The following is a 13,111-nucleotide window of genomic DNA, read 5'->3' as shown; positions in this document are numbered from 1 at the left end:
TGGCAGACTGAAAAGTTGAAACATCTATTTGAATAGCCGTAACTTGAAGTTCTTACATTTTTCTTCTCCATACGGAATACATGGGATTCAGAAAATTCTCATGCGTCATATTTTTCAAACGTTGTTTTTAGATTAATAATCAACTTTAAAAACGCTTCCACTTGCAACATGGGGAGAAATTCATACTCTCTTGTTCACCATTTTTTTTTTAGTAGCAGTACCCATTCTGACGATATTGAAATAAATACACACCTGGTGTGAAACTGTCACTCTTTGCCTTCAAAAAAATATTTTTTTAACTAAAAATCCTAAAAATAACTAAATGCAGTTTGTGTACTTTGAGTGGAATCTAGTTGTTGTTTTTTTCACTTATGTAAAAATTTGATTTTACTGCACTGGATGTTTCTTACTTGAAATACATTATTGCCAACATATCCAGAGGTCCATGTTTCCACTTTTGGAAACACTGCAAGCTGAATTACTTTGACCCTTTTGTAATCTTTCATCCTTACAGATTATTACAGCAGTAACAAATTGCTAAGAGAAGGAAGAACTTGAGGAAAGTAATCTTAATCTTTATGTCAAGGCAAGTTAGTTGAAAAATTGTGTTAGGACAACTTTGTTACAATAAAAATACTTTTCACTTCTTGTCTTAACCACCTTATTAATTGGCAGTATTTCATAAAAAAAATTGTGTTCATTATTTTTTTTTGTTATCTTTAATAAATATTTAAAGTGAGTGTACTTATGAAGATTTAATACTTACTTATCAATAAGGTAATTTGTTTTTCTGTAAAAACATAATTCATATTTCTGCACAATTATAGCAGAACCCTAATTTTATGTTCCAGATTTTACATTTTCTCATATTATACATTCATGATCCCAATAAAGCAATTACAAAATTTTCCTTCATTTTGTATTTTCCTTCATTTTACATTTTTCCACTTTACTTTTAAATTAATTACCAAAAAAATAAATGTTAAATCTTCTTTACTACATGGACTTCAAATTATTGAAGTTTATTAAATGCAGCTGAAGAAATTAATGAACAAAAATAATTTGCAACTTATCCATTGATTTTCAATAAAATTGTTTGATTTTTCAGGGATATCATATGGGAACCCCTCATTTACAGCAGATTGGAGCTCAATTTTGTGAAGCACTGTCATTCTTGGAGGAAGAGTCTTCGAGTATGTTGGTAGAGAGTAATAGTGATAGGTTAGTTTTAATTATTTTGTATACATACGAATTGAAACAGTCCCTTGTTGCATGAAGCTGTTACAGCATGTTATAAGAAAGCATAATTTCGGTTTTGAAGAGAGATATTTTGCAGATATATAAATTTTCCAAATAAGCTTTTAAAATCCCACCTGCTGGGGCAGAGAAGCTTTATATATATATATATATATATATATATATATATATATATATATATATATATATATATATATATAAATCAAGTGTGTCCCAATAAGAACACACAATTTAATTTTGTAGTAAAATGCAAAATTTATTGAAAAAGTGGTATGATTTTTATTTCAAAATAGAGTACAGACATTGTCGTTAAGTATGTAATACAATATCGGTATTCTTCTCAAGTGACAAATTTTTCATCACATTTTTGTACATTTAAAGCCCAATTTTGCCAATGAAACATCGAATCTCGTTAGGAACAAATCAGTCAAGTGTGGTCGCCTTTCCATGAGGTCAGACTACCATGAAATTTCTGCCACAACAGCTGCCCCAAGATCTTGCAATTTATCACCAAGCAATTTCTATCTGTGTGTGAAATCCAAATTTATGCCAATAATTCTCAAACAATTCTGGAGCTGAAAGTGAGGATTCAATGCATCATTTGCAAAATTGAGCCACAAATGTGCAAAAATTTGATGAAATTTTTTTTGTCAAAAGAGTAAGAGTTTACAAGAAGATGTGTGGGTTGGGGGGGGGAACATATGTCCAATATTGCATTACATACTTAATGACAATATCTGTACTTCATTTTGAAATAAAAATCATACCACTCTTTCAATAAATTATGCCTTTCATTACAATATGAAATTGTGCATTCTTATTAGAACACCCTTTACTTTTGTTTTGTTCTTGTTGTGAAAGATGGGTGGAGCTGCATGAGAATAGTTTGAAGACCAAGGAAGAGTAATCCTCTTAAAGAACTGGAGACTGTTTTGAGTTTAAAGTAATTGCATTTTATTTTAGAGTGCCATATGAGTTGGATAATAGCTTTGATTGACTAGTGAACTTAGTGCACGAATATAGTGCATTTCATAAAACAAATTAAGGATTTTGGGATCTATATCTTAAAATTGAAGAGCCATGATCCAGTTGGCAGGGCATCTGACCATCACGGGAGAACCAATTTGATTCACAGGGTGGGTGAATGCAAGTGGGAATATTTCCAGGAGTCTCCACTTTGTGATTCGCCCAACCTCTTAAGAAATTTGTACCTTGGAGGAGGTTGGGGGGTGGGTTCAGTGGCGTAGCGTGATTCTGTGAAAGGTGTAAGGCTTCCTTAGATAAACCTGATCTGAATACTGGTAAAGAAAACCCAAAGATATTTTAACTAAATAGAATCTATTTGAATGTAATTCATGCATGGGCATACTCGATTTCAAACACAAAATGCACACACTCTATGTTAACAATAATAGCATATGTATGTATTACTTAATTAAAATTCTCATTTAAACTGTAACTCGATCCGACGATCCTTTAGTCTGAACACCTCAATCACGTCGTCGTAGAATTGGGAGTTTCTGGTCAATTTCTTTAGCAGCTCCTTTTCAATGGATATCAGTCCCAAGTCAGATTTCCTTGCCTGAGTCTGTGTGCTGCGTTGAAATGTATCAATCCTCTTCAGTGCAGAAAACTACTTTTCCACCGACGAGCTTGAGGCAGGAACAGTGAGGAACAATTCTGTTAGTTTGTACACTTGTTCAACAGCTTCATTCAAATGGGTAGTACGCAAGTACTCATGAAGTTCAAACACACTCTTTACTCGATATTCGGCTTCAGAATAAATTACCTGTAGCTCAACTTTCAACTGGTAGTAATTGACAAATTTTGCATACAGCTTAGTTAAGGACACATGTCATATTTTTATTCTTATTATTCTTTTTCTTTCACTAAAAGCCATTTGAGGGAAATGCTTAGGAGACAATTTGCAAATGCAATGCATTCGAGAATATTACTCATTATCATTGTTACGATATTTGCGCACATTTTGAAAAGCATATCAAGCAACTTAGTCAAAGGAAAAGGTAAAGCAAACCTGTAAATCATAATGCTAAGTATTATGCGTAGCTATGCTTTTAACATTACGGGCAACTGGGATGCACGCGCCTAACTTTGCGGGCGCTGCCGGATCTAGGATTGCCAGACATTCCTCCTCGCTGCTTGTAATGAAGGTAATATCCAATATTAAACCATCTCTTTGTGAACTTAATAGTTAGTTTACACATTTAAAATGACACCCGTTTTGTTAGCTACACCTCCCGTCAAGCATTGTTGAAACAACACGGGAGTCGATTTTCTTGGTTCTCTTCCGACCGTGGCAAACAGACGCAGTGGGGACAGAAATCTCGCCAGTTAGTAATGCGCATTACAGTGCGTAAGAATCGGGGTGCCCTGTCATTGGTTGAGAAGATACTACATAAGCAAACACACCCGCCATGGGCGAGTCCAAATCATTTCTTCCATTCACTCGCACGTAAGTCCTCTCATGAAGCCTTACAGAGAAACAACTCGAATCAAAACAAGTCCTCAATTGTTTCGTTAAAAGTTCTACTTGAAGTCTGATGTGTGTTCAAGTGATAAATATGGGAATGAAATACTTTTTCTTCAATAATTTCAACTTGTAAGGTGGACTTACAAGCCTTACGTGGACACTACGCCGCTAGGTGGGTTAAAGGTGGCCAGAGCATGGTGTATCATATCACCTCTATAATTGTGAATATGTGTCATAACTCCACATCTTCCCATATGCCTTTATGCAGGGTGGCCACTCACCGGGAATTCCTTGAATTCCAGGAATTATGCATGAATTATTAGCTCCGGAAATTATGCGTGAATTGTGCTTGAATTTTCCCTCGTAGACGTGAAAAATTGCAACTTTTATTAATCCAAATCTCATTGAATTTATTACATATTTTTAATGCCCTGAGGCAAGTTTTTCACAGTTCAGCATTTATTTTTATCGAGGAAGGAAAAGAAAGCTGCGTGGAAAATAAAACAGAATTCTCTCAATCCTGCAGAACAATGTATCTGACATACGGAATATTATTGCAAGATAGTATCTTGAAGTTGATTAGGTGAATTTGAAATTCTTATGCAATTAACAATTTTTCGTAGATTGCTGTACCTCGTAACATTTGTGACTTGTGTTTGTAGATATGAATTTCTAGTTGAATTGAATTAGAAATTTTGGATACATTGGAATTTCACAGACCCTTAAAGTATTAATATATTTGTGTGTGAGGGGAGGGGGATGAGAGACGGTAATACAAAAGGTTGAAATATTTTTGGAAAATTAGCCTTGAAAACCGGGAATTATACTTGAATTTTATCATGGTCCTGGAGTGGTCACTCTGTTATGTCATGTTTCAAAGTGCAGTCTATTTGTTTTATCAATACACTAGAATTATAAAGTCATAGTTGTTGTTCTCGTATTTCAAACTATGGCATCATCTATTCATGACCATTGTTGTATATGTCCTATCTACGGGAGAACATGAATCTTTGCTTGTAGAAGGAGTAAAATATTTGAACAGTTTGATTAAAAGCAAATAAAAAATTATGCTGGCAGAAGGACTGCGCACAGGGCCAGAAACTGTGCCAGGTGCCAACGTTAAAAGTGTGTCAACACACGTGTTATTTTGTACCCGTCATAATTATGGATCAGCTCCACCGTATGCTAATTTAGAAATCCCAATGTTGTGGCTGGGACTGGAACCCATAACCTTTCTCAAGTTTTTCAAGCAAGTTAACCAATGTGTCCAGTGATATTGTTATCAGAAAGTATCAGATAGATTTTATTTACCAGTACCAGCCAATAATTTTCCAGCATTTTTTTTTGTGGAGTCTACTAAAATGTTACATGACACTTTCACAGAGTCTAATTATCCAGTAAATTCTACAAAATTTGAAGTTTTTGTTTATTTGGACCAATATTGTGTGAAAAAACTTATTTTGTAATTACATAACAGGTATTTTAATATTCAGATGTAATTCTTGAATATTTGGAAGCAAAACTATGATAAATTGAAACTTAATAATTGGAGTAGAATATTCACCTACTAATATTAATCAACATTTCAAACAAGTTTTAATTGTTACAATTTTTAAGCATTGGTATTGGTGGTAATCTGTACGATTATCAACATCATTTCAGATCAGTATCAGCTCAGCTCTAATTCCCATGCAAACTTGAAGATAACACTTATTTATTACTGATAAATCATTACAGAGTGGCCTGGAATATTATCTTACCTGAATAAGTCAGAAAATTTGGTTTTGTAAAATGAGTGGGAACCCTGTAGACTACTGCATGGAACCATGCTCGCTTGTACTCGTTCGAGTCTCCACACTCGAGCATTTACAATGGAATATCATTTTAATGTGGCAATAATCACAGCCACATATGTAAAATATCCATCCTGGCAGTTTCAGCCCACAATCATCTATTTCATTTTCATTAACCACTATATTGGTAAGATAGACTAAACTAAATTTTAAGATTGAGATAATGACTTTGTTTACTTAAGTTTTAATTTAATTGAATCTCATGGTCCATATTTGAAGGCCCATTACCACAGACAAATTTTGGTTGTGCATGTATAGTACTGAGCTTGGAGCATGTAATGCTCATTTTACCTGTTCAAGCATTATTCACGCCAGTGAAGAAGCTCTCGATAATAGCACCATCCATGCAAACTATTTGGTGCTCGTGCAAAATGCTCTCCCTCCATTACTCTGGAACCCTGTTATTGCATTGAAGAATTTATCTGCACTCGCTTTGAAGGTAGTATTCTTGGGTGCAAGAAGTGATCTTTTTAGCAGCCATTCAAGTGGCAACATTGCTTACACTTAGTACACCCTGAACTGCATCCTTGCAGACCATCGAAGTCCAGGTACCTGGACTCAACAGACAGGATTTGTACCCTATCTGTGTGTGTTTGTCCTTTCATCAATTTCATCTTATCACTTTTCATCTTCACCTTCGCAATTAGCCAAAAGTGGCAGAAAAGCGACGTAAAATAAAATCAATCAATCAATCAAAAATCCATTTGTACAGCTTGCATAATATTAACAACCCCTTTAGCTGTGATCACTTCCAAGCATTGGGTCTGTGCATGTTTTCCCGAAAGTTGCACATATGTATTTTGCATGATTTATTAGCATTGTGATAACTAAAACATATTATAGTTTTTAATCAACAATATTGAAAAGAAATAGTCTTCAAGATTTACCAAAATGTAATCTGAAAAATTAACTAAAGATAATAACTATGAAATGTATGTTTTGAAAAAAAATGTGTGTAATTTATTTCACAATATACTTTCCATGTGATAAATTTGAAGCATCAATAAATGCAAAATTTTTAATGAATATAAAATAATAAAATGGCACATGACTGACAAAACAAGCCTTTCATTCAAAGAAGATGCATTATAGTACTTTTCTTCAGATAATTACGAATGACACCTAGTTGATACAGTGATCGTAAATTTTACCAATAGACTGATATGCCTATATTGGTACAGAGTACCAATTATTCTTTCGCATCTCTACTTTGTAGCAATTATATGGAATATACAGCTATTAAGAGAGATATTATTAGAATATACAAAATGCATAACACTCGGAAGCTCAAATACTTGCTTTTAAGATTAGTATGGCTGCACATACACACATGCATATTTGTAAACATAGTTTCTAAATCGTTTATATATTAGAATTTTTGACAAAAAGAATGCTATTGTTTACCATAACCTATTGTCGAGAATTAAGGATATAAAGGAGACTAATAATATATATTTTGGAGCTTAAATAGTTTTCAAATTCCATAAAAGAAATCGAGTAGGCACATTCCCTTCCAGTTTTAACTCGTATAAAGCAAAGACATCTAGCTTCCTATTTTATATTACAGTGGCTAACATTTATTTTGTTATAATTGCCATTGTAATTTGAACTAGTAAGATGATGTAACATATTTTTTCAGAGTATTGTAGTATGAAATGTGGAATTCAGTCCAAGTATAAGTATCATAATTTTGATAACTATATGAATGTGCATGGCTGCTTTTGTATTTATATATGCAAATAGATGCATTTAATAATTAAAAATTAGTACAAAATTTGCATTAAGAAGCAAGATAATCATGTAGATAAATAAATATATGTGGTAATTAAGCATGAGTTTAAGTAAGTGGTTTTTGCTTCTGAGCTATAGATAAAAATCAATTAAGGTGAAAAATCAAAGCATGTTAGTATGAATAATTACAACAATATTTAAATTAAATTTTTTGCTCACAATAGTATTCTTCTTTCCTTTTGTACACATATAACAAAATAACTGTTAACTTATATATACATATGCTTAACATTTTTCATTGTGTATACCTTCTGTAATGTTCATATTAAGTTTATTAATAGCATGTTATCACAAAACTAATATTTAATGAATGTATATGGACATTAATTTATCAAACTTTAAAGCAGTACTTAAACACATTGAATTTCTTCCACAAAATAATTTTGCCTAATGATATTATAATGAAGACTTATTAAAGTACTTATTTGACAGCAAAAATTAGAAGATAGGAATAGAGATATTCAGATTATGGTTATGGCCATATTTCTGCCCAGAATCATGGTAAGTTGGTTTAATTATTTTAAATGCTAAATCAAATTGGCATATCAATTTTAAAATCTTCCTTTTGAATTTTGCATGTCATTTAATTACTGATTATTTAATTTATTTTTAATTTTTTAAATTTTTTTAGTGTTCAATCCATAAATATGCACTTGATACCACGAAGTAATTTTTAGCATATATTTGTGAATATTTTCAATTCATTTTTCTCATTTCAATATTAGATTGCAACTTTACTGTTTTCTGAGATATCCAATGAATGCACTTACTTATACAGTTTGTATTTTGCCACAATTTCAAAAGCATGGTGCAAATCAAACATTTCCTGCTTTAGAGTACTTTTTTTTTGTTCTTATCTGAGACTGTGAAGTTTTTTTTATCTTTGATGTGCTTCATTTCAATGAAGGTAAAAGTGATTCCTTACGTATTGCACCATGCCATCAAGACACATAAGGGTTGTGGAGGAAAGGCCCCATACATGTTGGCCACAGTGGAGGTGATATGACCAGCACCATGCTCCTGTCACTTTAACTCTCCCCCATGCACGTATTGATTAGAGGCTGGGTAAGCACCAGAACCATTTTTCTACAAGGTTATTATCAGAGAAATTCATACCTAAGATCACTCATTGCAGGAAATCAAACCTGGATCTCCCATTTGGCATCGTGTTACTAACTATGAGGGGTGCTGAAAAGTCCTTCCGTTTTGCCTTCTTCTGTTTTGATAACAAATTATATGTTGTAAAGAACCTTCATTCTTGTAGTTTCTTGTGACAAGACAGGAGTCTTTGAACATAATTATAGCTGTGTGTTTTGCAAGTGTAAACTGACCAAGGCAGCAATTCAGGAAAGTTTCAGTGGAAACAACAGCTGGACAATGATCAAGTATTTCATCTTGCAAATTAAGTCCACAAGTCAAATTCATGAGGATGTGGCACAAGCATTGGGGGACTATAGCCCTTGCTATGCCACCATGAAAACTGAGTTGCCAAATTTCAGACTGCACATTTCAGTACAGGAGTACAGGCAGTGAGTCATGATTCTGCAAGAAACTTTGGATGCTGTACATTAGAGATTAGGAGAATTTCTGCTAAAGTGATAGGTGGGACTCTGAACCTCTCCCATGAAATAATTGGTGTAATTATTCACAGCCACCTTGACATGAGGAAGCTTTCCACAAAGTTGATGCAGACAAAGAGCATGCTTGGGCCATCACTTCTGAAGCAGTTCTTCATCTATTTCAGCAGAATGGTGATCACTTCATGGCCCAATTGGTAACAGTCAATGAGAACTGCATCTATTTGTATGTTTCCGAGACAAAATATCAGTTGTGTATGAAGAATTGTGTTTCATAATGCCCAAAGAAGTGCAGGGTTCAGAAGTCAGCTGCCAAGGTTCTTGCGACTGTCTGAGACAAGGATGATGTGCCGTTGGTTGACTACCTGAAGCAGAAGCTGGCATCAGCATGCCGTGAAAAGTTGTCCAGATGGCTGATCTTCCTCCAAGATAACTCATCACCGCACCGAGCCACTGTCACAATGCAGTAATTGGCTACCCTGGGGTTCGAAATACTAGACTGTCTGCCGAATTCCCCATATCTAGCTTTGGCGCAATTGGTGAGGCCATCCAAGTTGTAAATGTGTGGTTTCAGGAGTATCCAAATACATTTATTAAATTAATCTAAATTATGTGTGTGTGTGTGTGTGTGCATGCTGGGGGTCATTTAAGTTAATATAAAATGTAGAAATATCACACAAATACTAGGTTGTTTTTTTTCTACATCTCTTGAAGTGTAGATTAAATCACAGTACCTAACATTCTACTCCCAGCCAAAGCAATAAAACTCCCCTTCCTTTCCAAAACTTGGAAGCTGTTGACCTTTGATGCAGATGTGGCCCGACCCTGTGGCCGAGTGGTTAGCACATCGCGCTGCGATGCCAAGGGTCCCGGGTTCGAATCCCGATCGGGCTTGGTTGTTTGTGAATGTCCATTCATCAATTTCATCACTCATCCCCATCTTCGCAAATTAGCCAAGAGGCACAAAACGCAAAGTAAAATAAACTAAATCAATCAATCTATTTGATGCAGATGTGAAAGGAATGTGGATATGACATCAAAGTCACAGACTCTGCAACAATGGCAGCGAAGGTACAGATAGAGAAGCTCCCCTGTGAATGAACTTTCTAAAGTCTAGAGAATCTTCTAAATATTTGCCGCTACTTAGACTTCTGATCATAAACAATTTGAACGAATGTAATAGGTGCTGTGAATTTATCCTTCAAGTTGTGAGCAAAATAATATCTGCTGTTTTCACTCTTCACTGTAAACAAATTACACAAAATAGTTTTTGCCTAATGTCAAAGGGGCTGATGGCAGTGCCAGGGGGGCCCTCTGCTTGGCTATGGACTTGGTCCTAGGTTCGATTCCCAGTGTGAGCTAAACAATTTCAGTGTTGACCCAGCATCATGGGAACATTTGAGAAGCTACTAAAAAAATGTGACAGAATCTATTAAACAGTACTTTGTTTGTATATGACAATTAATTTGAGTTTAAGTAACTTATTAATGATTATACATTTATTTAATCAGTTTTCTAATGCAGGTAAACAATTAACAAGGTTTACCTGTGTGTATAACACCCAGGAAAAAGCACGCTGTTACCAGCATGCAACATTGCCACATGTACACAAACTTGGATCATGTTTTAAGGAATTCTTCATGAAACCTTCATGAAAGTAACAAGTATTAAAATGTGCCTTTAAGTTGAACAACAAGCTTTGGTTCTGTTGAATAGCTTAATATTATTAACCTACTAAAATTAGTGAAATTTTGAGTATCAAACCTGGATCTTTGGCATTCTGCATTGATATCGTAAAATGTCTGGAATGGGGCATTGCATACACAGAGATCTAAGTAGTAGAATTGAGGTGAAGCTAAAGGTTGGCATGATAGCTCAGTGGATATGTCAAAGACCCAGATTCGAGCCCTGGTTAAGCCCAATATTTTTGCTAGCTTTTCAGTAAAGTATTAATAATCCTGAATGCACCAGTAAACTATTTTAATAACTAATTTAGTTTCATAACATATTAGTTTGATTGTGTTTAAGTTACTTGTAATTATACTGTGTTGGTACTTAATAGTTTTGTAAGTGATTTGATGCTGCAGATACATTTCATGAAATTTAGCACACACTACATGGTTTTGAGGTTCAGAAGAAACTGCAAAATGTTTATATCCATTTCAAATGTGGCACATTTAATGAACTATTTGTAGTTAATTCTTGTGTTTAGAGAAACAGGAATTGTATATTAATCAGCTGTGTTGTACAAAGGCAAGAAATAACGGAGTAATATACTGTAGATAATTTGGATGTGCAGTATTGACTACTGGTTATTCATGTGTGAAAGCCAATCAGTGCTTCCCTCCTGAAACTTGTTTTTGGTATTAGTGTCAGAGTTAGAAGTAAATTGTTTTAACATACTTTTTTTGAAAGAATTTCAATTTATTGGTAAATGAAAATAAAGTATAGTTAAACACTGCAGTTTAATTAGGAATTTGTAGCTGGTATGCAGTGAGGATAATCAAAGTTTGTGTGACAATACAAATAATATATATATATATATATATATATATATGGATAAAAGCAAGGAGGGCCAAAAGGGCTAAGTAAAAATCAAATAAGGTAAAAGGAAACACTCACCGGACAGTAGGAAAATTCAAAATTTTCGCTAATTTATAGCATCATTGGTGTGAGAAGAAACAGAAGACGGAACCGGAAGTTGGGGTCCTGCAGAGTTGCCAGGTCCCCATTGAAGAAGAAGCGGTGCGTAGAACGAAAAAAACACTGTTTCATCACCAGGCTCGTCGTAAACTGTGAGTGTGTAGGATGAGTTGGGAGGGTGGGTGAGGGTTGGGCATTACTGGGTGGCCTTGTTCAGGCCAGGTGGAGTGGTTGCACTCATGGCCGATATATAGGCCCTCTCCCATCTTTTGCGAACAGAGGTGTTGGCTGGTTGGGGTAGGAGGTGGATGATCGCTACCCAGAAGCAGTCGTTGAAACTGATGTTGTGGTGGTTGGTGTGGACGGCGACAGTGAAGTCCAGGTTGTGGGTGGAGGAGCGGTGGTTATTGATGTGGAGGTTGAGGGCCGTTGATGTTTCACCCAGGTAAAAATCACCACAGATGTTGCAGGTGAGGATGTAGATAAGGTTTGAGGCATGGCAGGTCCCTTTGGGATGGAGGGTAAATTTGCCAGTGGCCGTGTGCACCTGGAGGGTGTGAGAAGTGATGAGGATGGGACAGGTCTTGCACCTGGGTCGGTTGCATTTATGGGCAGGGGGGTGTTGGATGTGTGGTGAAGGAGTGTTGTGGACCAGGATGTTTTGGAGGTTAGGGGGGCGTTTGAAAACCACCCTGGGTTTGTCGGGAAATATGTTTTTGGTTTCGGGATCACTGTGGAGGATTGGGAGAAGAGAGTGCAGTGTGTGCCTGATTTTGTTAAGGTGGGGATGATATTGGGTGATGAGTGCAGGTGGGTTGGTGGCAGCAGGTTTCTTGGTGGTAGTGGTATGTGAGGCAGCTCGTGATATTTGCTTGGTGACCAGGATGGAGGGATATCCACGGTTAACCAGGGCCTGGTGTAGGCGGAAGTTATAATTCTGGCGGGAGGTGGGTGAAGTGTTCAGGCGCTGTCCCCTGAGGGCCAGAGAGAATGGAATTGCTTTTTTGGTGTGGAACGGGTGGGAGCTGGAGAAGTGTAGGTATTGCATGTGGTTGGTGGGTTTTATGTGGATGGAGGTAGTCAGGTGTCCTCCCTCGATGTGCACGTCCACATCCAGGAAGGTGATCTGGTTGGGGGAGTGTGTCCAGGTGAATTTTAGGGAACGGAAGTGGTTAACTGGACACACTCCCCCAACCAGATCACCTTCCTGGATGTGGACGTGCACATCGAGGGAGGACACCTGACTACCTCCATCCACATAAAACCCACCAACCACATGCAATACCTACACTTCTCCAGCTCCCACCCGTTCCACACCAAAAAAGCAATTCCATTCTCTCTGGCCCTCAGGGGACAGCGCCTGAACACTTCACCCACCTCCCGCCAGAATTATAACCTCCGCCTACACCAGGCCCTGGTTAACCGTGGATATCCCTCCATCCTGGTCACCAAGCAAATATCACGAGCTGCCTCACATACCACTACCACCAAGAAACCTG

The 13,111-nt window shown here is 36.2% G+C and overlaps 1 protein-coding gene across 5 annotated transcripts in view; it reads left to right on the top strand.

The window, feature by feature from the left end:
* LOC145994707 (cytosolic carboxypeptidase 1-like) overlaps nt 1-13,111 on the top strand; it is a 259,414-nt gene that overhangs the window by 236,100 nt on the left and 10,203 nt on the right. For 3 of the 5 annotated variants that reach the window (XM_083130886.1, XM_083130888.1, XM_083130887.1), the window contains exon 20: nt 1,109-1,221. In XM_083130886.1, coding sequence (XP_082987012.1) covers nt 1,109-1,221 — 113 coding nt within the window. Of the gene's footprint in view, nt 1-1,108; nt 1,222-7,824; nt 7,887-13,111 lie in introns of those variants that run through there. The other 2 variants (XM_083130890.1, XM_083130889.1) reach the window with 2 other exon arrangements.

Source organism: Lepisma saccharinum, chromosome 11, assembly GCF_977018435.1.
Source record: "Lepisma saccharinum chromosome 11, izLepSacc3.1, whole genome shotgun sequence".
Taxonomy (NCBI): Eukaryota; Metazoa; Arthropoda; class Insecta; order Zygentoma; family Lepismatidae; genus Lepisma; species Lepisma saccharinum.
Note: the sequence above shows the minus strand (reverse complement) of the source record. Positions and strands in the feature narration are given on the sequence as shown.